We start from the raw sequence: 26,048 nt of genomic DNA on the forward strand, positions 1-26,048 counted from the left end.
GGTAATAACTGAACTTTAACACCAAAAGAGAAAATTAAAGGAGATAAGATCCCACAGCTCAGGCTGCAAACCCCAGTCCATCCCCTTATGCCTGCAATTTACTGAAGGATAGGTAGACTGTTTCACCCTGGAGCTCATGAAAACAGGACTTCACAGGTAAGATCCGATTACTTTTTCCCAGTGGTTTTATGGTGGGAAACACTTTGGCTGATGGGAAAAATACTGCAAGCTGATATCATGGCACTGGCGTTGGCACTGAGGGGTGGTCCCCAAAGCCACTCACTCTCCCTCCCAAGCATCCTGGAGATTGCAGTTCTGGTGGGAAGCCAAGGGCTCGCTCAGACATTCCAGATGATTTCACAGAGAGCGGTCGCAGCTGCATGCAGGAAGAAACTGTTGATCCCATGCAGTTTCAGAAGTTGCTGGTACTTCCTGGCTATGATGTCACTTGGTTTATCACCCTTTAAAAAATCTGTCACCTTGGGAAAATTGCCATCTGAAATGGGTGGCTGTGATCTAAGAATGTAATCAGTCAGCGATTACTTTCTCTATCCATCTGTGACTCAAGAGCTGACGGGCTACACCATGTACTAGCTGTCTATCTATCAAGCAACTCCGGGTTGGGAAATGCCGAGATTTGGGGGCAGAGCCTGGGGAGGGCAGAGTTTGGGGAGGAGAGAAAGCTCAGCCAGGATGTGATGCCATAGAGTTCACCCTCCAAAGCAGCCAATTCCTCCAGAGGAACGAATCTCTGTAGTCACCGGGGGGTCTCAATAGTGAAATGGACTACTCATGCTTTTTAGGATAGTGTATAGCCCACATTGCTTTATCCACTAGGTGCCCTTTGGGGCTGTATAGGAAGGTTTTATGGTTATTATTCTGTAGATATATCGGTCATGTGGTCGGCATGTTCCTTTAATGTTACTGTTCTGTTGGATTTGGTATGTGGTGTAAGTAGTAATACTGCCGTGTAATTGTTGTAATTGTATTGTTAATTGCTGTAATTGGGCCAATTATCCACTTCAGTGTTTGTGATTAAGGGAGCCTTTCCTCTGTATGATTTTTGTCTGTCTGTTGATCCATGCGTGTATTGAAGTTTGGAAAAGAAGGTATAAGCAGCAATATTTGAGTCACCAGTGTATTGGGGACCGGTGAGTAGATGAAGTAAACATAAATATATGAGAAATTGTATTTTTAATTGAACTTTTAATGAATTATAATGGATGGTAAAGTGTATTTGATTATGTTATACTCTTGTCTACAGTCCATGTTTAATCGTGCCCAGGAAGAAGTATGTAATATACGAAACGGGAATTGTATAAATATGCACGCATAATCCCGTCGGCACTTTTGGAACACTATACAGTTTGGACTGGAGTCACCCAGCATCCACATCAGGACTCTCCACTTACAACCTTGCATGCTGCTAAACTTCCATTATATACAGTTTATGGACATTGATCTCCAAAAACCTTCTCCACAATGATTTGGACAAAATATAAGTAATTTTTATCATATTTATTGCACGTCGGGACAGAGAAATCAGATTGTATTTATTGTATATTTATCAATGTGTATATTTATATAATTGCACTTTGCACTTTGCACCTTTGCACTGAATATAAAGAATTGATAATTTAATATTCCCGGAATTGTCTGTTACAGTTCATTACTATCCGGGTGGATTCCCTTGGTTTGCCCACCTGGAGATTGGCAACCTTAAGCTCTGAAGAGCTCTATTAGCAAATCCTCAATATGATTGCTGAAAATATTAAGCTACCATATAATATGTCAAACCACTGGTCAGCATTGTCTACTCCAATGAGCAACAGCTGTCCAAGGCCTCCGACACTGAAGAGCCTTTCCCAACCCCTGCTATATAAGACAAACATCATGTTGTAGCAGTAAGAATGTTAAGATTAGAATCAAGGAAACACAGGTTTAAATCCCTGCTCTGCCACAGAAACTCATTGGGTGACATTAGGCCAGTTACTCCCGCTCAGCCTAACCTACCTAGCAGGGTTGTTGTTATGAGGATAAAGTGGGGGGGGGGAGAGAATGCTCTAATTTGCTTGGGATTCCCAACAGGGAGAAAAGCAGGCTATATATGTATCTAAATAAATAAAGATGCTTTTAATTAAACCCAGGACATTGTGTGTGCAAACTGTGCACTCTACCACTCAATTATGGTCCCCTGCATTAGAATTCAGAGGGTTCTTTGTTTGGAGAGGATGTGACAGTTTAATCGACTAAATTATTGCTGCATGCTCGTGACATATGCCCTAAGAAGCTGTACTCTGAATTGAGAGACTGAAATAAGGGACATCTGGAAACTGGGTCTCGCTGGTGCAGGTTTCCACATCTTTCCAAAACACCAACAATAGTTTCTCGGAGGAGCCAACAAGATCTGGTTTATCGCCCCCTCCACAATCTCCCTGCCAAAACTGAGTGCAATGTGTACTGCAGCAGCCCTGACAATCCAAGAGTTTTTTGCTAAATGTGTTTGAAACACAATGCGTTTGCTCGGGCCAGGGAATCCATCTAGAGACTTGGTTTTTTTTTCCTTTGCAAAAACTATACCATTCTCATGACCTGATATTCAGTGGCTCAAAGAGCTCTTGCAGAACTCCAGCCAGCCTGTTGAGTTAAACAAAGTTGTCAGAAACTGCCCGAACATTTTTTTTTTAAATGCTCCAAACTGCTACTCTCCGAGTGATGAAGTTTATACTGAAAGTTATTAAGAAGAGATCCACCCTTGGGTGTCGAACGTCATAGTTCCAGCAACTTCAGCAGAAACAAGGGTCACATTCGAAACCACAGCTCCTCTGACAAATGCATGTTTCTACTCCAAATAAAATTAAAGTCAAGATAAATCTTATGGGGCTTTCAAGCTATGTCACTCTGCAGCTGCCTGGTAAATGTCCAGAAAGCCCCTTGAAAGAATGCAAACTCAATTACAGTCCAGGTAAAAAGGTATTAGCATTGTTTACAGCTTTATGGACATTTTCATCCAAAGATCTCTGAGGACCAAACGAAATGTGACATTGAGAGACCCGGGAAGAGATCCCAGCATTTTTAAAGGCGCATTGGGCCTAAACTGAGGATGATGTACAGGGGAAGAAGAGACTGAAATCCTCTCCCCCGGACATGGTTTGTCCCTTGTCTGACTGAAAAGGGTTATCAGCCCAGGAAGGAGGAAAAAAGAAAGGCAACAAGCAATGCTCCCCCCGCCCCCATCCTCAGTCTTCCAGAGTGGCGATAGCTTCAATTGCTAAAATGGCATAGGAGAGAAGGTAAAATCCCTTTCTCCAACCCTGTATTCCATTTTGAATCTGAGTCCCGCTGGGCTACTATTTCAACTTTAGAAAGCACTAGAGAAATCCATTCACAGGTCTCCCAGTGGACAGTGTAGCTGTCCTTTTTGTAAATCATTTAGGGCTTATTCATAGTTTACGGGGACTGGTGGGTGTGTTAAATTTACACTGGTGCTTCCCGTGGGGCATACTAAAAGTGTGACTCATCCCATGATACCCACACTGTTCCCTTTCCTTCCTGTGTTCCAATCTTTAGTTTGCCTTCCCCTGTCATCCAAGTTTAGATTGTATGCTCCTTGGGGCAGGGGACTTCTAATTTATATTGTGCTGTAAAATATAGTGTACCTGCTCATATCATGTTTAAATGTTTTCATTTCCCCCTAAGTTGGGAGGTAAGGAGGCTTTAGAATGATTCAAACAAAAGAAATAAACACTTATCATGGCTGCAAGAGGTAGGCACGCATCTCTCAATAGCCAGGGAACAAGTGATGTGCTGTGTACTAGAGAACCATGAGCAGCCATGTCTGGAGGCACCTTCCTCCCTTTCAAATTTTACATGTTCCTAGAAGGCAATATAGAAAAGAGTCCAGTAGCACCTTTAAGACTAACCAACTTTACTGTAGCATAAGCTTTCGAGAGTCACAGTTCTTCGTCAGATGCATGAAGGCAATATCGCTGTAAATGCAGCAAATGTATACCTATTGTCCTTAATCAAAAATCAATTTACCATCTTTTCTTAGAGCATTTCTGTCAAATGTTTGCAGAGGTGTGGAGGCCAATAGTCAGAGGTCAATAGTCAGACCCGCTGCAGATTTTGCTGGTGTCCAGGCCCCCCTGCCCAGGTTCCTTCCCCACAGTTGTGAGTTCTTTCTTCTCTGCCCCTTATAGTTGCTCTATTCTTCCCTACTCAAGGGCTTTCCTCTCCCCTTTAGCCATGGTCATCTTGTCCCCTGTCATCTCTCTCTTCTCAAGGGTTGCCAGCTCCAGATTAGGAAATTACTGGAGATTTGGGAGAGGTGGACCTGGGGAGAGCAGGGTTTGAGTAAGGGAGGGACCTCTGCTGGGTATAATGCCATAGAGTTCACCTTCCAAAGCAGCCATTTTCTCCAAGAGACTGATCTCCATTACCTGGAAATCAGTTGTAATTCTGGGAGATCTCCAGGCACCACCTGGAGGTGAGGAACCCTATTCTTCTCACCTCCCCTCAACTGCAAGGGAGGAAAGGAGGGAGCTTTCTTATGCTCCTTGTAGCCCCATAGTTGACAGTGAGGTCTAAAATCTGTGTAAAAGATTCAAGACTTTGCTCCCTTTTGCACTCCTCCCACCAAGATCTCGATGATCACCCAGAGGCCTCTGTGATGTCTGGGAGAAGCAGACTTGCTCCAAAGAAGAGAATGAGAAAGTTACTGCCCTGCTGTTCCTTCCTATGCTTCTCCCACCAGAAAATCGGAGACTGCCCCAGAAATCCTGGGTCAAGTCATGGGGTCTTCTGGGTGACTTCTGGGTGGAGAGTTGGACTCTCCAAGAAGCCAGGAGAATGAGAGAACTGCTGTTGGGCTCCCTTCCTGTGCTGTTTCCACTGGGAAATAAGAGATTGCCCCAGAACTCCTGACAGGAAAGGATTTGGAGGAGGCAGCAGTACACACACAATTCTTTTTGCTTTCTGCTCCCTATCATTCCAGCAGGATCTTCTCCCACTGGAGAAATGGAAGATTGCCCCAGTGACTTTAGGCCAGGGTAGGCTTTCTTCTGTGAAATAAGCCTGGGCAGAGGCCCAGCCATGTTGACTCCCGTCGCCAGCTCTGTTCAAGATCCTGATGGTTGCCAGTCACACCATAAGTTGCCCCAGACAAGAAGGTCCACCTCAAAGCAGCCACCACATGAATGACTGTTTCACGTATAGCAGCTTTCTGCATTTTTATTTATGAATTCTTTTCTTACACAGTTCCAGGATTAGGTTGGATGTGTTATGGGCCAGCATATTTAAAATACCCAGGAGGGATGTAGCCGTGAGGGAAAGACGGCAGAAGCCAGACTACTTCACAGATATTCCAGGTCTTTCACCTTTTCCCTCAAAGAGGAAGGAAGGGAAAATAATAGTCTCCTCACATTTGTCAGAGGGCAATAAACCTGTTCGCACTCAGTGGTAATTTCCACACTTCATATTTTAAATTTTATTAAATAACAATTTTTTAAAAACTATTAAAATGATTTCATAAATTAAGCATTGGTGACTCATGTTAAGGATTTTGCTTCAAACGGAGAGTGACCAACCCTGTCCTATCTCACCACCACCACCAAACATCTTGTAACGGGCCTGCTCTCCCACCCACCCCCTCCTGGCAACTGAGGCAATAAGCAAGAGAAACATAATGAAACGGCTGTTATGAACATTTCATATTAGAAACGAACTTCTGGCAGGGATCGTTTTTTCGGATCCCAGGAGCCACAAGAGGCAAGCACTTTACAGAACTAAACAAAAGATGTTGCAAGATCCCAGCGTCCAAACTTGTTCATTGAGTGCCGACAGCCTTTTATTCTATTTTCTTCCCTCAGCAGCACCATTCATTTAACCCAGGTCAGACCCATGATATTCACTCTTCTAATAACATTATCGAGGGAAAATGGGCACGGGGCCGAGGGCTCTGCCTTTCTCTGCTCCATTTTGGGCTGCTACCTAGTCAGCTTTTAAACCAGCTTCAGGAAAGGGAATCTAATTTTTTTTTTAAAAGAGCCTTTAGAAACAAATCCCTGCCCATGTTTGAAACTGGGGGTTTTTATGATTTTACAATTACAATTATTTGAAACTAAGGGTATGTTGCCATGGGCATTTCTTGAACTGGAAAGGCGGTATATACAAACCAAACTAAAATAAATAAAGAAGCCAGCATGAAATCCTACACTTACAAAAAGATGCTGAATTTTACTTTAGATAGCAAATTTCACATTTGCAAGGTGAACACACTAGAGAGAGTACTTCACAGTCCTTCCGAAACTGATTCTGGAATATACAACAGACACACACAAACATAACACAAGGATGCATGCCCTTCAGCTATGCAGAAACAAGCTGCCGGAAACAAATTTACTCTTGTTTTAGGAAACAGCCCTACTTGTCCTAACATCTTTGAAAGGAGCAAATGCAAGCCAGCCACACATGTGCAGTAACACTACATACAGCACACCCAGGCAAAGGGGGAGGAAAGCCTCCACTTATTTTTCTGGGGCGGGGGGGGGGGAGGAGGAGGAAGGATAATGGTTACTTAGAAAGTGCTCCAGACAAGCTGTCAGGTTGAATTCGGAGAACTGGAGTCTAGCTCTGGGACAGTACTGGCCTGACGTGATCCCCTGTGAGTAGGGTTTCCTGCACGCTTCAGCTTACAGACAACAGAGCTTTGTTTCCAGAAGGGTGGTTGGGGTTTAGAGCTTTTTTTGTGTGTGTGTGAAAAAACACACGGCTGCCTCCAAAGAGGGTCAGGGAGAAAGCAGACACAACACTAACTCTGGAATTTCAAAGGAAAACAATTTTTAAAAACCCCAAAAGAACAAGCTACTGTCTCTCCTGGAATCATAAATCTGTGCTTTTGAACCACAAAATCATAACAAAAACAACAGTCACCCCCCACGCCCAAAGGCGCCTTTGGGCTGCAATGGTACTAAAATGGATTCTGGCCATGTTGTCCTACAAAGAATAAGCTTAATGAAAAATGTTGTCATGACTTGCACGAAGTAATTCAAATGCAGAGAACAGTGGTTCCATATTCTTTAATTAGTGGAAAGTCTTCACGACAAAACGATCTACTGTATAAAGTCTTACTATTTATTGGAGCTTTGGGGGAATTTTTTTCAAACAAAGGAAAGGGCCTGGAAACAGGCCTTTGGTCATGACATTTTACAATACAATCCTATGTAGAGTCTAAACTTTGGATTTAAATCAATGGACTGTATTGCAACGCAATCCTAAGCATGGAGCCATCTGCAACTTCTCAGCTGCAGTCCTTCAACTGTAAAATGAGAATATTCATATCCTGGCTCCTAGTGGAGTAATGGGGGGAAATTTCACAGGGAATCATAAGGCATCTTATCACTACTACCCAAGCAGTGAAATCCTAAACACAGTTATTCCAGTCTAAGCCCACTGTAGTCCATTTGGGTGTTATATTAGAATGAATTGTCCTTTTTTTCAACAGAGACTGCTGTCAGTAGGTATGCTGCATTATGGAAATAATTATTCTGAGAAGTTTTAAAATTTCTCCCTCTTCTTTCACACTTATTGTTCCCTTCCAAAGCCTTTTAAATGATGGAAATCCTATTTTTTTAAAAAACCTGAATCTCCTCCAAATATTTTTTTTTTAAAAAAATTGCATTATTTAGAGTGAGTGAGTGAGAATGAAATCTTAGACAAAACTACTTTAGTTTAAATCCTAGGAAATCATGGGCTTAGACTGGCACTTACCTCTGCTGTCTTTGCACGTGTGTACCTCTGTCCCTGACTGATTATATCACATCTGGTGTGACCCAGAAGCAACAATATCACACCAGGGCTGATTAGTTAGGAATCTATTCTGGTGCGATGCCGTCACTTCTGGGTCACACCAGAATGATGTCATTGGCCAGGGATGTGTTCATGCCCATTTCTCCAGTCTCCTTGCCAGGTTCCTGCTGATGGTGGACAATCTCTTGACAGCCTGCCAGATTGCCAGTGATAGGCAAAGTCTGCAATAGCCAGGAGTTTGTCCACCATCAGCGGGACCCTGATGAGCCTATCCCTACAACTGGTTCATACAATCCATTTTTTCCTATATTTGTCCTTCCTAGGACAAATATAGTGGGGCTACCATGGCTATCGCCAGCTTGAATTCCTGGTTCTGCAACAGCTTTAATTTCTAGTGCAATGATCACTTGATAAGTGGTTTGGTAACATAATTTTTGTATATTGGTCTTGGTACATGTAATAAAAATGATGATGGTGCAATGATCACAGGACTTATTGTATTGCTAGCCACATCTGTAGACATCTGGTTCACATATTAAGTTTATACATACCAATGGAACTCATTTATTTTATCATTTATTAAATCAAATCATTTATTAGCAGCCTTTCCCCCAAAGGTGCTCAAGGAGGTTTACAGTGTGCATCGAATACACATGTACCATCCAACAACCATTGTTGGAAATCCTCCAGGAACCTTCTTAACACCTTGATGTTCCTGAGTATGTTCAGGAAGATCATTTACTGCCAGGGTTCTTTGGTCTTTGTAGTTTCCCACAGCCTTCAGTTCAATTAATCGGGCCAGGAGTGACCCAGAAGTGATGCCGTCACTTCTGGGTCACACCAGAATGATGTCATTGGCCAGGGATGTGTTCACGCCCATTTCTCCAGTCTCCTTGCCAGGTTCCTGCTGATGGTGGACAATCTCTTGACAGCCTGCCAGATTGCCAGTGATAGGCAAAGTCTGCAATAGCCAGGAGTTTGTCCACCATCAGCGGGACCCTGATGAGCCTATCCCTACAACTGGTTCATACAATCCATTTTTTCCTATATTTGTCCTTCCTAGGACAAATATAGTGGGGCTACCATGGCTATCGCCAGCTTGAATTCCTGGTTCTGCAACAGCTTTAATTTCTAGTGCAATGATCACTTGATAAGTGGTTTGGTAACATAATTTTTGTATATTGGTCTTGGTACATGTAATAAAAATGATGATGGTGCAATGATCACAGGACTTATTGTATTGCTAGCCACATCTGTAGACATCTGGTTCACATATTAAGTTTATACATACCAATGGAACTCATTTATTTTATCATTTATTAAATCAAATCATTTATTAGCAGCCTTTCCCCCAAAGGTGCTCAAGGAGGTTTACAGTGTGCATCGAATACACATGTACCATCCAACAACCATTGTTGGAAATCCTCCAGGAACCTTCTTAACACCTTGATGTTCCTGAGTATGTTCAGGAAGATCATTTACTGCCAGGGTTCTTTGGTCTTTGTAGTTTCCCACAGCCTTCAGTTCAATTAATCGGGCCAGGAGTATATGACAGGACAAGCGTCATGCAGGAAACAATGCTGCAGAGCAAGCACTGGGAGGCTAGACTGGCCTCAACCAGAGCCAGGGCCTTTTCAGTCTTGGCTCCAGCCTGCTGGAACTCTCTGTCAGAGGATACGCAGGCCCACCAGGAACTTCTATTGTTCTGGTGTGCCTGCAAGACTGAGAGCGGAACCACAAGTGACGCCTGACACAGGTTGGACACTTGTCAGCTTCCCTCAAGTATTGGTGGGAAATGTAGGCATCCTGGTCTTGCCGCTTGGTTCTCCAACTGCTGTCCAACGGACTTTTCAACTGTCACTTGTCCAACATTCCGCCAAGCTGCCTACATTCCCCATCAAAACTGGAGGGAAGCTGACAAGTGTCCAACCTGTGTCAGGCGTCACTTGTGGTTCCGCTCTGAGATGTTCTGCCAGGCATATGGTTGAGGCTGGTCCAATAGTCATCTGGAAAGCCTCCCAACCAGCCTCCTGTCAGGGAGGCCGTGTGATCATATGGTCCCTCATATGAGCTTAACTGAAAAGCCTGCCCCCCCTCCTTTTTGCCCACCCCTTTGTGTATTATTGGCAGGGATGGGGTGTAAGGTTGCTGCCTGGGGGTAGTGTTATCCGAAAGTCTGTGGTTTTATTGAAGTTTTAATGTAAATGATGTTTTACTGTTGTGACCCGCCCTAAGCCCGCTTGTGGGAAGGACAGGATAGACGTTAAACAAACAAGCAAGCAAGCCCATAGGGCCGTCTTTCTCAGAGATTCTGTTATAAGGCTTCTCTCCCGCTGGGCTCCACCAGGCCTATACAAGGGGTGGGCGGCTAGGAGGAATGCAAGCAAACTCTCCGAGGCTTGATTTTTCTAGACATTCTTAGAAAAAACTTGGAAAGATCTAGGATTTCCCTCAAAATTCTCTGAAAAAGCTTGGGAAACCCCAGTTCATTATGAGGCGAGCTGGGAGCACTTGCTGCCATTACTACTTGTGAGTCAGACACATTCATTGTCTGGGTCAAGCTGGCTCCCTGTTAGGGAAACGAAGCCATGACATCATCGAGACCACGCTTCACTCAGAAGTTCACTACATCCACCGTTCCCGGTTTATATTAATCTTTGCAAAAGAACTGGACATGTTGCATTTATAACTAAGTTGGATATAGTGTCATGTTTAAGCAAATTTCTCAGCCAAGTGGCCATTTTATGACTGTATGTAAACTGGAGACATTTCTGGTTTGTGGTGAGATTGTCGTAGAAGATTATTCATGTTCTGGATACCAATATTTTGCACTTTAGAAATGGAGCACTTTTAAAATTGTTAATTATGCACTTTATATAATGAATTTCGATATAATGAATTTTGCTATAGATATTGTTTTTTAATTTGAGATATGCAATGTATATACAGTTAACTTTTCACGACTTATTGCTTCTCTCTAGGTAAAAGTATAGGCATGTTCCCTGCCCTTCTTTGTCTCCTCATATTGCATTGTTTATGGGTTAAATTATACTTATTTTGTTTCATTGTTTCTCTAATTGTGTAATCCAGTTTTACTGCATTATTATACCTATTTTATTGGTCTTTAGTGCATTGTTTCATATCTCTGTAGCCTACCTTGAGTCAACAAGTAAGGCAGACAGTAAACGAAGCAAATAAATGTAGTAAACATTCCTACGCAGCTTTTCTATGTGACACTTTTTCTATCTATCACATTTTCCCAAAGAGCCAAGAGGGGCATCCATGGTTCTCACTGAGCTTCGGTGATAAGACAGGATCATACATAATGTCCTAAAGTGCTTGGGTGAAAAAGGAGCAGAAATTTGGTCAGGGCCAGCCTATCCATTAGGTGCACCTAGGTGTCACCTGGTCAGCCAGAGGTGAAAGTGTGTTAAATCCTGCCCATGGCATCAAGGTCTGTCGTGGCAGGATGTCCTGGGTGGTGCCCCTGGTTCCAATAGGTCGTCCATGATGAGCCCGGTCATTCCTTCACTTTGCTGAGATGTGGGGACAGATCCTCTTCCTTTTCCTCTCCCCTCTCTGTCAGGAGGGCAGGGCCATGGGCAGGGAGCTTTTCCAGGGTCCCAATCACCCCTGTTGGGAGGTGTAGCTCTAAGACTGACAACCCTTGTGAGAGACTTGGGGGGGTCATTTCCACCTGCATAACTGGAAGCAACTGTGTGACTGCTACAGCAGCCAGTGATGTGGTGATGCTGCTGCTGATGACACAGTGGGAAATGAGGTCATGTCATGAGGAGATACCATTCTGGCCCCCTGCATTTCTCCCCCACCCCTCACCAGAGCGAGGGCAGGAAATGGGGTGGGGGCAGGAGTTTCCGTGCTTCCACTTGGTAAATGGCAAATCTATGTGGCACTGTGGACTCCTGCTCCCCAATGAGGGCAGTGTGCGTGGGGCACCTTCCTCATGGGGGGGTAGGAGGGCAGCAATGGCTGCTTCCCCACAGCACACAACGGATGTTGGGGGCAACATTGTTTGCCAAGGTTGTCAAAAATCCTTGGGCCAGCCCAGAAATTGATAAAAAAATTCCACCCTTGATCCAAGGGCTTGGAGTTTTGTAGGGCTACACTTGCTCTCCTCTACTTAATGCATGCAGCTTTGCCCTCTCTTACTGAAACCTGGGCTCAGCAGAACACAAATGTGCTTTAGGATGTTACTTGCTGAATTACTAGACCATTTGCCCACCTCCTTCGTAGATAAATATGAGCGATATCTCCCGTTTTCCTTATGCGCCTGGAATGGCTGCTACATATTAAGCGAGCCTGCCAAGTCATGAAAATTGAAAGGGACTCTTTTCCATTAAAACAAAATAAGCAGATAGGCCTAAATCAGTCTACTTAGCGATGAGAGGAGCCTCATTTCATTTATAAGGAAATTGCTCCTTGGCCAGGAAAGCCTGATGATTCTGATTAGAATAATTTCAGTCTCCAAGGCAGCTGAAGACAATTTGTATTAAGGACGCTCAATGCTGTATGTTGGAGAGTTGAGGATGCTTGCTAATGTGGAACTGCAGCCAATGTCCTGAAGAGTTTGGGCTTCATCCCAAAGGATGCTGCCACATGAACCACAAGACAGACGGGTGCTGAGGCAGCTAAGCACTACCTAAGTGCATTCCCCAGCAATTCCACAGCTACATAGGTCATGAGCCATGTGCTGACCTTAGTGGCTTGGCAACTCACAGTGAATGCTAAGCAATGGTCGGTGAAGGTCAGGTAAGACTCCACATGATTACTACCTGCCAGGGTGGTAGCCGAGACCCTTGTTCTACAGGACAGTGGGGTGGAAGAAAACATCTCTACAGTAAAATTGACTGAAGAGCCACTCTCTTTTTCCTGTCTGCACTCTATACAGGATAAGACTAGGGCTGCCAGCTGCAGCTGGCAACCTCCCAGGTGGAACTGAGAAATGAGCAAAGGCACCCAGCAGCACATGACATCACATCTTGCAAAAAACAGGAAGTGATGTCATTACTATGAGGCAACACTCTAAGATGCATCCAATTGGTAGATAGGTAATGTATTGTATATGGCCATAGGCCTTCACAATCCAAAACCTTTCATTAAAAAGACAAAAAAACAAATATAATTACATGCATATAAATAAAATTACAATAAAATGCATTTTACCTAAAATGGAAAAAATAAACACCATTAAAATCAAATGGTTTCTAGCAGCTTATAAGACACTTATAAGACAATGTTTACTCTCCTAGTTGCCACACTTGCCCTTATTTTCCCAGCACCCAGGGCGTAGAGTGCCATCCTATTCGAAATAAAAGGGTCTGTGTCTGAAAGTATAAAATTTAGTTTATCAAAGTCAGACAGAAGATGGAGACCAGATAAAATATTCACCAGAAATTTTCCCCTTGGTTCCTGCTATAAGGGGCAGTTTAAAACATAGTGTGGTAAGTCCTCAACTGAGGTTCCACAGGTACATATACACTAATTGATGGAGGGGGGGGGGGTTGGAATCGCCTGAGTAGCATCTCAGTTGGCATAACTGGAAGCATAATGATGTAAATGCTACCCTGAGCTTATGGACTGCATCCAATTGGTAACATCACACATGCCAATACCCGCCCCACCCCACAGGCCTGTGAAGTACCAGTAGGAAACAGTGGTAATTTCTATAGCAGGAGATGAGGCCCCCTGAATGGAACCCATCCCCATGATTTGGATCCTATGTAGGGTTGCCAGCCTCCAGGTAGTGGCTGGAGATCTCCCAGAATTATCACTGATCTTTAGGCCATAGAGATCAGTTCCCCTGGAGAAAATGGCTGCTTCAGAGGGTACAATTTATGGCATCATTTCCTACGGAGGTCCCTCCTCCCCCAAACCCCACCCTCTCCAGGCTCCACCCCCCAAATCTCCAGGAATTTCCCAAATTGGAGCTGGCAACCCTAGGCAAATTAGAAAGCCTGCTGGGTAACAGCCTCACCTGGCCCCCACCCACTTTCTCAAAACACTTGGTGGGTGGCAAGAAAGCTGTTAGCGGGCACCATGGGGTCCATAAGCATCCTATTGTGACCTCATGCCCTATGCTGTTTTCCAGTGCTATGTGTCCCTTCTCCTTTAGGAACGGGTTTTGACAATTATCCAATAGAAAACCGATCTACAGTTTTAATGAAAATATACCCTATGTTGCAGGAAAGGGGAGGGGGCAGTGGCCAGTGAACAAGAATTATGTTTAAGTTTTAGAACTTGCTGGCAAAGTGCAGTGTGTGTGTGTCTGTGTGCTTCTCTTTGCTTCTCATGTTGCTTTAAAGATCACCGGTGCGGTGCCTCAGTGCTTCCTCCCAGCTCAACATGTATATTTGCAAATAAACCGATATTGCAAGTTTCAAATAACTACCTCCTTGAGGGGAAACTCAACCAGCAGAGACTGTTACTGGAATCTCCTACTGTTTATGGAAGTGGGGAACATAAAGCAATATGTTTATGAGGTTATTTTACAAGATTCAGTATCCTGGATTTACTGGAAAATTAGTGGCCAATCAACCGTTGCTAGATGGTGGTTGTATAAATCTAGATATCTGAAGTAAATGAGAATCAGTTGGATATTCAATAAGGTACTTCAAGAGTGCAGTATATTTATGGAAAATGCAAATTACTCGGGTTGCTTTGAACTCTAATATGGGATCCATTTGATAAGTTCTCCAAGCCTAATTGCAAGAACTGGCAACCAAGTTTTTTTTTTATTGCTGTAATTATAAATCAGTCTGGTTTAAATTTAATGCACAGAGTGGAGGGATAGGGAGGCAGCATTTTCCTGAAAGGGATCGTCGACAGATGTCCTGGATCAGGGTCTTGAATAAGGAGCTTTCTGGATATCAGCTTTCCCCCATCACTTTTGCCGCTTCTGCAGGCAGTTCATTCCATTTGTGATGCTTTTTCATGCAGAAGAGGAAAAACGAGGAAAGTCTTCCTAAGCACACAAATTCAATGCAGCCATTTGTATGCTTTCTCCCGAAATACCTAACGCTGTTTGCTTTTGTTCGTGTGAATGTAGCATTCAAGAATGGCCAAAGCGACAATAAAATAAAAGAGTAGAAGTGTCATTTTGACAGTCTGTCTCTCTGCTTCCCTGCCTGTGTTTACAGCAGCAGCACCTGTCAGAGCACCAGAAGAGTGCCCAGAGAGGTTTATGGGTATACACGGACTGCTTGGAAGACACAGGCTCTGGGCCCAGGGTTTTTGCTTTGTCTGAGCAAGCTTTTAGTACTTTTTTTTAAACAGATAAACTGTTCAGCTTGAAAGGGAGTCAGACAGAGAGCGAGGACCTTTGTTGCTACCTTGCAAATGTGTTTTCTCTTCTTGACGGCTGGGGCTGTGCGGAGGGGCAAGGGCCTGGAAACGGGCGGCTGAAGTGGGCGGCTGCTTCCTAGACAAAAGAAGCACCTGCAAAGTGCAGCATTAATCCTCAGCGTGTTGGGCGGGTGAGGGTGCGCAGCACACTTTTCTCAGTCTCCAGGGCAGATGGCTGAGGTTTAATGCACAACTGCAGAACCACAGAATGTTCTCCTCTGAGGGCAAAACTGCACAAGGACAGGCCCCCCCAATCTAATTTTGTATCCTTTCCTGCTACCAAGGAACTTGGGGCAGTGATAATGGCTCTCCCCTCCTTGTTTGATCCTCACAACAACCCTGTAAGGTAGATTCGACTGCAACTGATCACCCCAAGTTACCACAGAGCTGCATATCAGTGTGTGTGTGTGTGTGTGTGTGTGTGTGTGTGTGTGTGTGTTCTTCCAAGTTTTCCTCCCCTCTGCTTCCTCTCAACAGCAGCCAATGAAGGGAAGGGAAATTCACATGGTGGTGATGATGACATTATTCCTCAAGTCCAAACTGTTTGTTACATTGAGAGCCTGTGTGGTGCACTGCTTAGACTGGGAGGCTTGGGTTCAAATTCCCACTCTGCATGAAGCTCGCTGGATGATCTTGAGCTGGATACACTCTCAGCCTAACCCACTTTATAGGGAGGATGGAAAGATAAAATGAGAAAGGGAGAATCACCTATACTGCCATGGACTCCTTGGAGGAAGCATGGGATAACAAAGCACCAAAGAGTTAATTGGGTGTTAGGGATCCCAGGTCCACCAGTAGGGGTGGGGGATCCCCTGCTCCCACCCTCGGTCCCCTGCCACCACTCATCTGGCAGGCAGGGGGGAGGAGGGGGAACAGGCTTCCTGGGTGTGCTCCCAGGGCAGCGTGACATCACTCCCGGAAGTGACATCATTGCAGAGGCCTGGGAGAGCTCCCAAACTTCGTGCATGCATAAGGAGCAAAGAAAACATGAGTTCTGGGTTCTTCCACCACCGCCGGGAGGGTAAGGGGACCTGGCAACCCTGTATAGGGGTACATCATTAGATCCTCTAGCAAGTTCTTTAATGACAAAATAATAGTTGTGGAGGGATTCGGATTGGGACCGTGGCACAGAGGCAAAGGCTTTGACCCATTTAGAACCTTTAAGGCAGATGGTTGATGTTCAGTGCTCAGGGACAGAAGCATTTCCCTTATACAAGCAAACCTCCTCCCCTCTCCCAACCCTGTTAAGAAAAACAACACCTTTTCCTTTCCTGGAGCTAATAGTTCCGGAGGAGGGATTTCTACCTGGGACATGGTAGAAGGGAAAGGGTTAAACCAGGGTTTCCCAGCCAGGATTCCAACAAACCCTGGGGTTCCGCAGGACATTGTTAGGGGTTCCGCAAGAAATCATGGAATAAATAAATAAATATTTTGAAACACCATGAAAAATTTCAACTATCCCTCAAAATATTGCCGTTATTAAGGTTCTATTTCATTGTATTTTCTCTGTGTTGGTTTTGTATTGTTACAGAGCACTGACATTACAAAAGACAATAACGAAGCGGTAACTGAATTGCGCTTCCCACCGTCAACTTTTTCTGGACTGTAAATGTTTACATAGGTAGGGGTTCTTCAGGATTTGAAAAAATTAATTTAGGGTTCCTCCATGGAAAAAAGGTAGGGAAACTGTGGGTTAAACCCTCACTGATCCAGAACCGTGGCTCAGATCAAATCTCCCCACCCCTACACTGTGCCTCAGCGCCACGTCAGGTGGATCTGGTTTGCATCGCAGAATTTTTTAACTGCTCTGTTTATTTTTTATGTCTTTGCATGTTTTCATGTCTTTGTATGTTTTTAAGTCTCTTGAAGGCAGGTGGTACAGAGACCAGGGCTTTGGAAGAGGAGCTTAACTGGTGGGCTGGGCAACATGGGCAGAGGCAGCCTCTAAAATGACCCGGACCCAAGCTGTCTAGGGCTTTAAAGTTCAGAACCACCACTCTGAATTGTGCCCAGAAACACAATCCTTCATCAGATCGTCACCCAAACATGCTAGTTTTTACGCGCATGTATCAGAGTACTCAAAACATGCTACCCCAAATCTGCTTTCTAGTCTTTAATTCCTAGTGGCTCAGGGCATCGGAAGAGGAAAGAGGGAAGTGTATAACTAGCTTCTTTACTGATCTTTGCAGGAACCATAGTACGTACAGCTTAGGCGGGGACAAAAGCATTACAGCCCCAGAGCTATGGGACTTCTTCTCCTTGAGGTTCTTCTAAAGCCTAGGTCTGAGCATCTACTGGAGGCGATACTACAAAGCTATTAAAATTCAGCTTTGATGCTGTTGGCGAGGTTGAAGCAGGGTTTTCAGAATCAGGATTTTGCATTGGCAAGGCTGTTAAAATGCTATAGTTTTTTTAAATAAACGTTCATAACCTTGCACATTACAAGCTTATATCTCCACTCTAAAAGAAAAGAAAATTCTCCTTTGTTTTTTTTTTTTAAACTTAGATTTAGACAATTGGGGGGGGGGGGCAAGCTGGATCTCTAATAACGTCAAGTTCCAGGCACATTTCTTAAGCCAAACTCATCATCTCGCAGCACACACAGGATTGGCAAACCTTAAACTGAAACAGACTCCACTTGCTTTTCTGTAGGTGGAGAGGGTTAGGCTTATAAACCCAGGGTGAAGCTGGGATTTAGATTAAGTGATTGCTAGGGGAAATGGAGTCAGCCGCTGCAGGATGTGGGAATCAGGCAGTATGATGAGACATAACCTTTTGCAAAATTTATTTTAAATGAAGTGTGTGCCTCATGCTGGAATACACAGTCTCAAAGGCATGACTTAGCTAAAGCCCAAAATTCTCTTGTCGGAAGAGAGCACGCAGGGATAGTGTATTATGCCTGGAAAGGGACGCATATTTCATTTAGTGAAATCTAGGCAAGCAGGCATCCATGGGGATACCACTTGACAAATTTTAAATGATCCCCATCCATTTTTGTCCTTGATCTGTAATTGGTCTTACCATTTCCCAGGTGCATGCAGAATAACTCCTGCCATTTCCCCTGTCTCTGCTTGACAGGGAGGCAGAGGAAAAATGGAGATGTGATTCAGCATAGTGCCAATGCCACAATGTCACTTCTGGCATAAACTAGAAGTGATGTCATTTGGGTCTCTCTAGGATTCACCCAAAACTCTACGGTTAAGCCACAGAGCATTTGGTGAATCCTACAAAGTCACACGAATGGCAGTGCCAGAAGTGGCATCATGGTGACATCATGGTGTTGGTGTGATGCCATTCTCATAGCTTCCTTCCCCCTCCCACACACAATACGCCACAAAGTGCTAGCACTGGGCTGGCAACCCTATCCGTAAGCCACTGAGCCTATATTTCCATTTGATTTATTTTATTATATTTGCTTGTAAAGACATTCCAGTGATTTCAAGGTAAAGAATAACTTCTTCTGGAAATAGTGTTTGATTCATAATACATCTCAGCATTATGAGCTAGACAAATTCAATTTCCATACCAAGTAATTATGAACCTTAACAATATCTCTCTTTTAAAAACAAGCTCTCAAAAATCAGGCATCTGACAAACCACAGCAACAGTATGCTGGACAGAGGGTCTGATCCAGCTAAGCAGTTCTTGTGTTCACGTTGTTCTCACAATCTATACCTCCTCATGAGAGTCACGACTACTGAGCTGTTGAACGCTGTGCCCATTTTCTTCAACGTGATTAATAAACAACAAGGTTCAGGAATTGCGCCCAAAGCTCACAATCTTACTACTGGAGAAATATGGGCCGTTTCCACACTACTCACCTTCACCCAGAACACTGCGGAACATAGCGAAAAAACCTGCAGAATACAGTGTCTTCTCGCACAAGTTTTGTGTGAAATCACGCAAAAGTCGCGGGAGAAGATGCTATCTTCCGTGTTTTTTTCGTGACCTTCTGCAGCGTTCCAGATGAAGGTGAGTAGTGTGGAAACGGCCCTGGTTGCTGCCTTTGCCAGAACAAAGGAATGCCTACTTTTTATTTAATTAGATGAAACAGTACAAAAGGGGATGTCTGGGTAAGACCTGCCAAGAAGAAATTATGCATTTAACTATCCATACTGTACATCGGACAGAAAAAGGAGTAAGGAGTTCTCTGCCACAAGGAGTTTACAATCTATTTTGTTTGAAAAAGAAAAAGGAGAGACAAGACTGAATTTGCAAGATTTTGAGAGTGAGTGTGGTGCAAAGGTTAAGAGCATCAGACTAAGATCTAAAGACCTGGGTTCAAATTCTCACTGTGCCATGATGCCTGCAAGGCATCCTTGGGCCGGATACTCTTTCAGCCTAACTTACCTTATTGTGAGGATAAAAAGCAGAAGGGGAAAAGGACATACAGCACCTTCCTTGATAACTTACTAGATAAGACTGCAAGCAAAACATGTTATATGTAACAAAGCTTTCTTTTAACTGGGGATGAGGGATAAAGGGTTTAGTCACAACAAGGCTTTGCAGAGATGATGGGCTTTAAGGAGGTACAAACTGTAAGGAAGAAATCTTCTGATTTCAAAACTGAGCTTCAGCAGTGGAGAAATGATTCGTAAGAAGTGAAAGAATTAAGCAAAAGAACTCACCTTCTTTGGTACTGAGTCGGGAGGAAGGCTCTGTGTGGGCTGGTGTGTTGTAAGACAGCAATGAGCTACCTGGTGGGGGGGGGGGGAGAGGGGGGAAAGAAGGAAATTTAGTCACCACAAAGAGAGTATTTTGCAATAGGTACAGAAAAAAATGTAGGGATTCGAGGAGAGGGATTGTAACATTATCCACAATGAAGTTCTTGGCTTCGGAAGAAACTGAGCTGCAGGCAGAGGGAGAAAGCAGGAAAGAAAGCTTTCCTGGCTATGCAAGGAAAGGCATTTCCTTTTGGGGTGGCATTTCTGGTATCAGGGTCAAACACCATGTTACTGTCAGAACCCATGACTGGACACTCTGCCCAATTAAACAACAATGGGAAAGTGGGGATTATTTGGGTGCAAATGCATTGCCGGAGCACAATTTCCTCTTTGCCATTTCCTTGGAAATAACTACCTCGGTTACCATTAGCTGCTTGGGGACAGGTACATTTGCTAACTATTCTGACTGGAAAATTCCCCTCTCAGTCGGATTAACTGCTGAACCACCTTTGCTGTCCCTCCCACTGCCCTTGGCTCATACTTCTCCAAAATGCAGGCACTATGGCAACAGAATAACAGTCATTTCTGAGGATCTGATGGACGGCCCGTTACTCTTTCCAGAAATCAGATATGGTGCATTAAAGAACAGAAGGCACTGAGTTCAGTTAATGAGTGACACTTCCCTAGTACTGACATGTGAAAAGTAATTAATTCCTTTTTTTAAAAAAGTGTGCTGCCCAATTATTTGAGGTGAAAACACAATAAAGGAAGGACTTGTTTCTTCCTACGTTGCTTCAGTGAGTTTGGGAGAAAGGGACAAGATGGTTTGCTATGTACTCCATACTCATTCTATATATTTGAGAATAAAATTGCAATCAGGAAAAAATATATATTAGCGTTGCCTTTCCATTCCAAACGAAATAGACCTTACATGTTCTTGAAGATTAGCTGTTACAAAGTTCACATGATTTGCCCCTCATGTCTCTGTACCAGTTCAGAATGCAGATGGGAGATCTCATGTTTGAATAGGTCACTCAAGAAAAGAACTCCCTGCTTGTGGAATGGAGGCTTTGGGAGTGGGGGGGTCTGCATCCCCAATTTCTAAAACTCTACAGTCCCAGATACCAATTCATTTAGTGCATTTTTCTGCTGCTCTTCCTCCAAAGAGCAGCACACATGGATCTCCTCTTGTACAGCTTATCCTAACATCAACCCTGTGAAGTAGGTGACAAGTTTTATGGCAACAGGGGACTTGAACCCTTGCCTCCCTGAACTTAGCCCAGCACTCTAACCACTACACCTCACGGGTGATTTATCGGAATGTGTTCGCTGGCTCTGAGTGGTAGACTCTAGCAAATTTTTTAAAATTATCTTGTGAAGATGCTTTGTATTGATTCTGGACATTGATTCATCTAACTCTGTGTTGTCTACTCTAACTGGGCAGAGAAAGGTCTTTTCTAGCACCAGAGGATTAACTGCTAGGGAGTGAACAGATAGATAGATAGATAGATAGATAGATAGATAGATAGATAGATAGATAGATAGATAGATAGATAGATAGATAGATAGATAGATAGATAGATAGATAGATAGATAGATACCCTGCTTTTCTCCCCAGTGAGGACACAAAGCATCTTACAGTGTTGTTCTCTTCTCCTCCATTCTGTCCTAACAACAATCACCCTTTGAGGTAGGTTAGGCTGAGAGAATGGCCAGCCCAAGGCCATCCACAGTAGAATGGACATTGGAACCTGTTAGGGTTGCCAGCTTCCAGCTGGGAAATTCCTTGAGATCTGGGGAGTGAAACCTGGAGAAACCTGGAGAAAGTGGGGTTTGAGGAGGGAAAGGACCTTGGCATGGCATAATTCCATAAAGTCCACCCCCCAAAATAGCCATTTTCTCCAGGTGAATTGATCTCTGTGGCCTGGAGACCAGCTGTAATTCCAGGACATCTCCAGCCACTACCTGGAAGCTGGCATCCCTTTCTCAGATCCTAGACTAACCATCTAACCACTGCTCCATGGCTGGCTCTATAGGGATGCCTATACTTACATATTCATTATTGAGGGTTTTTTTTTAAGGGGAGTATTTGCTTTTTGCAAATACCAGAGAGGAGAATAATGTATGTCTGACATATTTTCCAGCTGATTGGAAAAGGATCCCGATTTTAAAACTCAGCAAGGCCAACACTAGCCAGCCGAGCAAGTGCCAAGAGACTAGACTGCCAGTGATTAAACACCCTGCTTACGCCGCTGAGGTGCAGACTTGGCACAGTGAATGGGTGGGGGGGGGAGAATTACCATTAAATGAACCCGTCAGATAAAGCCCAGGCCATTTTTGCGCTGAAAGACAAGCGGGGCAAGCCAAGAGGGACAGCACTGGCCCCAGTTTATTGCTCGAAGTTCTCACCTTTGCCCGACAGTCTGAGGTTTCTGGTGGGAACACCAGAAAAGGGAGAAAAAAATGTGTTTCCTATTAACAGCTTTAAATGAAAAAAGGGAGGGGGAGAAGAGAAAAAGTGAACCAGAGATGGCAAGGGCTTACAGGGCAGGAGACAGACGGGAAAGCCAGGGTTTAATATCTAAAGGAGCAATGCTGGGGAGCAGCCACGCTCTTCAGCATGGAAAGGCACTGATTTTGATTCCAGGTGTGATGAGGAGAAAGCGCTATGGACATGCTCAAAAGGTGCTCTTGCCTTGCTACTCCCCTAATCCCAGTCCTAACCGAGAACGGAGATTCCAGGCCAGTGTCTTATAGTTCCAATTATATCCTGCTTATGTAGTCCTTGCATCTAAATGATCACCTTTTCCCATATGAACTTGTCCCTCACCAGTGAACTCGTCACTGGTGGCCCTTCTCCTGGTGCTATCCAATTATCGAGTCTATTTTTTTTTATTCCACAATTCCTTCAAGGATTACAGGGTGACATTAACGTGTCTCCTCTTATTTTGTTCTAACAACAGCCCTGTGGTGTAGATGAGGCTGAGAGAGTGCAATGGGCCTAAGGTTACTCTGCAAACTTTGTGGTAGAGCAGGGATCTTAGCACAGGTTTCCTGGATCCTATTCTGACACTCTACACCACACTGGCTGTCACACTAGACCTGCTGCCTTTGGAAGGTAAGCAGGGATTACCAGAGGCAGGGCCTTCTCTGTGTTGGCACAGAGACTGGGGAACACACTCCACAGACCAATTTGCTTGGTGCCAACGCTGCTGTCCTTCAGTAGCCAGGTTAAATTTCTCCTGGCCTTTGATGATAATTAAAATTGAGCTGCCTTTTACTGCTAATGATGTCTTTATGTGTTTTGGGCTTGAGGTTTATCATTTTTTTGTAGAGATATTCCATATATTTTTCAAATTCAGTTGTGAGCCATCTCGAAGGCCCAATATGGTGGAAAGGCAGGGCAGAATTTAAATCAAAAACGAACTCAACCAGAGCTCTTGCTGTATAGGAACCTGGCTTTCTTTATCCATGTAAAACTCAAAGAACGACACAAAAACAGCTTCTGAAAATCTGTTTCTTCTCCTCTGAACGTCTGCACACAAAACATATGAAGCTACCTTATACTGAATCTGACCATTGGTCTTCCAAGGTTAGTCCTGTCTACTCTGACTGGTAGTGGTACACCAGGATCTCAGGCAGAGGACTTTCCCATCTCCTACTACCTAATCCTTTTAAAATGAAGATGCTGGGACTTTCTACCTGCAAAACAGTCACTCTGTCTCTAATGCAGAACCCCTCCCATGCCTTTTTAAAAACCAGATGTCAGGACCAGCTATTTACTTGGAGTGACAGAAGCCAGAATACTCTTGGCTTTGCAGCTTTTGATCACTTCTCTACCTTAATTCTGTCATCCTCTGTCTTTTCCACACAAGCCAAAGTTGGTCATGATGAAGCACGATCTGTTGAAGCCACTACCGGCTTTCTGATGGGCACACATGTTTTCATAGATGCATTCTCATTCATACATTATACTTGCCGCAGGGCTGAAAGTGCCTTACTTTTTTTTTAACCATTACTCTCTCTTTCAGGGGGCCAGAATCACTGAGACCCAGTGTGGTGTAATGGTTAGAGTGTTGGACTAGGATATGGGAGACTCCAAGTTCGAAACCCCAGTCTGCATGGAAACTCATTAGGTGATCTTGGGCCACATCATTCATTCTACCCTAACCTTCTCCAGGGTTCTTGTGAGGATAAAGTGGAGGAGAGAATGATATAAGCCACTTTGGGTCCCCGTTGGGAAGAATGATGAGGTATGGATTAAATAAATAAAGATAGGTGACTTTGAGCCAGGCCACGCCCTCTCATCTAACCTACTTTGCAAGATTGTTGTGAGGATGAAATGAAGGAGGGGAGAACTACGTATTCTGCCTTGAGAAAGGGTAGGATAATAATGTAATAGACTGATAGACTGAAAATAATTATTTTCTTTCTGCTGCCCCCCGGACTGAGAAGGAAGGTAGCAATTATCCTGCAGCTCCTTGCAATAACAGAGGATAAAGGATTACAACTTTCAAGAAGTGTTCTCAACCCAGATATTTCCACCCAGGAGGACATAACTATTCACCCTTCAAGAGCTTGCACTGTCTTTTATTTATTGGCCTTTCCATCCTGCTTTTCAGCCAAAACTGGATTCCAAAGCGGCTCACAGGAATCAAAATCTAATCCGAATGACAAAGTTAAATATAAAATATTCCAGGGGGAAGGGTCTCAGCCAGAGCTGGATGCAGACAACTCGGCTGCTTCCTGCCTCCTCTCGGATGGCCTCATCAACAGAAGCTGGAGGAATGGGAGCTCTCAGGTTGAGACGCATGGGTGTGGGGGGGGCGGTATCTGGTTGTTTCCTGCCTTTCTTCTGATGGCCGCTTTCAAACACCCCAGAGGACTCAGAGGTGACTGGTAGATGATCCAGCATTCATTTAATACCAAATAAACCAAGTCCTTCAGCATCCAGAAATAAATGGCTAGTTTCAAGGAAGGCATACATCGTTTGCTATTTCACCTTCCATGCACCCAAAAAAATTGCAAAAGAAATATCTGTAAAAAATTCCCCTAAATGGATGAGTGCAAAGCAGAAAATGAACTCGCCAGGTGTAAGGACCAGAAGATTTCTACACGATTTCCCCCAGTTCAAAGTGCAGCTCAGGCATTCCATTAGATGATAAGGTCCCAAACCTCCTTTGTCACCAAGAAAGGAGGAGGCATCTCTCAAAGTGCCTTTTTGTAGTTTAGAAACTCAGCACCAAACTTCCCCCTGGAAATTAAGGCTGGAAAAAACTATAAATTCCCTTCAAAGGCGTTGCACCGCAAGGGAGTTACCCAGAAATCCAGAAACCAGACTGTCATTAGGCAGCAATAGAGCAGCTGCTTGGAAAAGGAATTGCCTCCAGTAGCCTGCCTGGCCTCTGAGCAAGCAGAAGCTGGCTTTAATGAGGATGATGTTTTTTTAAATCTCCTTTCTCAAGGCATCTCGATTACAGCCAAAGACGCTGGCAGTGAGATGGTCACGTTGCATTGGCTTTGCAAAAGGCAGCAGCCTTATCTCACCGGCCTCTCGGCAATGCAAAAAGGGGCCAGGATCAGGAGCAAGGGGCGTTGCATCAGTGCAGGAAACCACACCTGCGGCAACGTAGGCCTGACTCCTAATTTGCTGTCTTGCAGATGCCCAGCAAAACCTTTTTTAAAAAATTTCCTTATCTTATTCTTTCTGGAATTTCTTGAATTTTTAAAACTGAACTACTGTTTTCACAGTTCTGCCCTTTACAGTGATTGACTGATCATTAATTCTGAACATTGCTGCTTTTTAAAGATATCGGATTGCTGCTTTTAATAACTTTGTTGCCTTGGGGGCTTTTTTTAAAACGACAGTTGTTGTTTTCGTTTTCATCCATTTCATCACGGTGTAAGCCTTCTTAGAAATATGCTGTGGAAAGGTTGGGATACAATTTTTTTTAAAATAACTAGGGCAAGGCAGGGCAATTACTCTGGTGCCAAATCAGTTGTGAGCAGTTTTCCTTAGTATTTAGAGTTAACACATTTAGAGGGTGGGTAGAACAGTCAGGCTGCTTAATCGGCGTTCATGGACAACCATTGCACCAAGCTGGCTCTGAAACCATCTTCAATCTATGCTTTGTATATAGGAATCTGTCTGATCTAAAGCAGTCCTAAAGAGTCAAAGAATCAGCTTGTGGTATTTCAGGGGTGGCCAAACTG

The 26,048-nt window shown here is 44.0% G+C and overlaps 1 protein-coding gene across 1 annotated transcript in view; it reads right to left on the reverse strand.

Moving 5' to 3' along the window:
- The window catches only part of FLI1 (Fli-1 proto-oncogene, ETS transcription factor), a 103,562-nt gene that overhangs the window by 12,154 nt on the left and 65,360 nt on the right, over positions 1–26,048 (reverse strand). The window contains exon 5 of the mRNA XM_054998549.1: positions 19,800–19,868. Within this exon, the coding sequence (XP_054854524.1) occupies positions 19,800–19,868 (69 nt within the window). The remainder of the gene's footprint in view (positions 1–19,799; positions 19,869–26,048) is intronic.

This window comes from Eublepharis macularius, chromosome 14 (assembly GCF_028583425.1).
Source record: "Eublepharis macularius isolate TG4126 chromosome 14, MPM_Emac_v1.0, whole genome shotgun sequence".
NCBI lineage: Eukaryota > Metazoa > Chordata > Lepidosauria > Squamata > Eublepharidae > Eublepharis > Eublepharis macularius.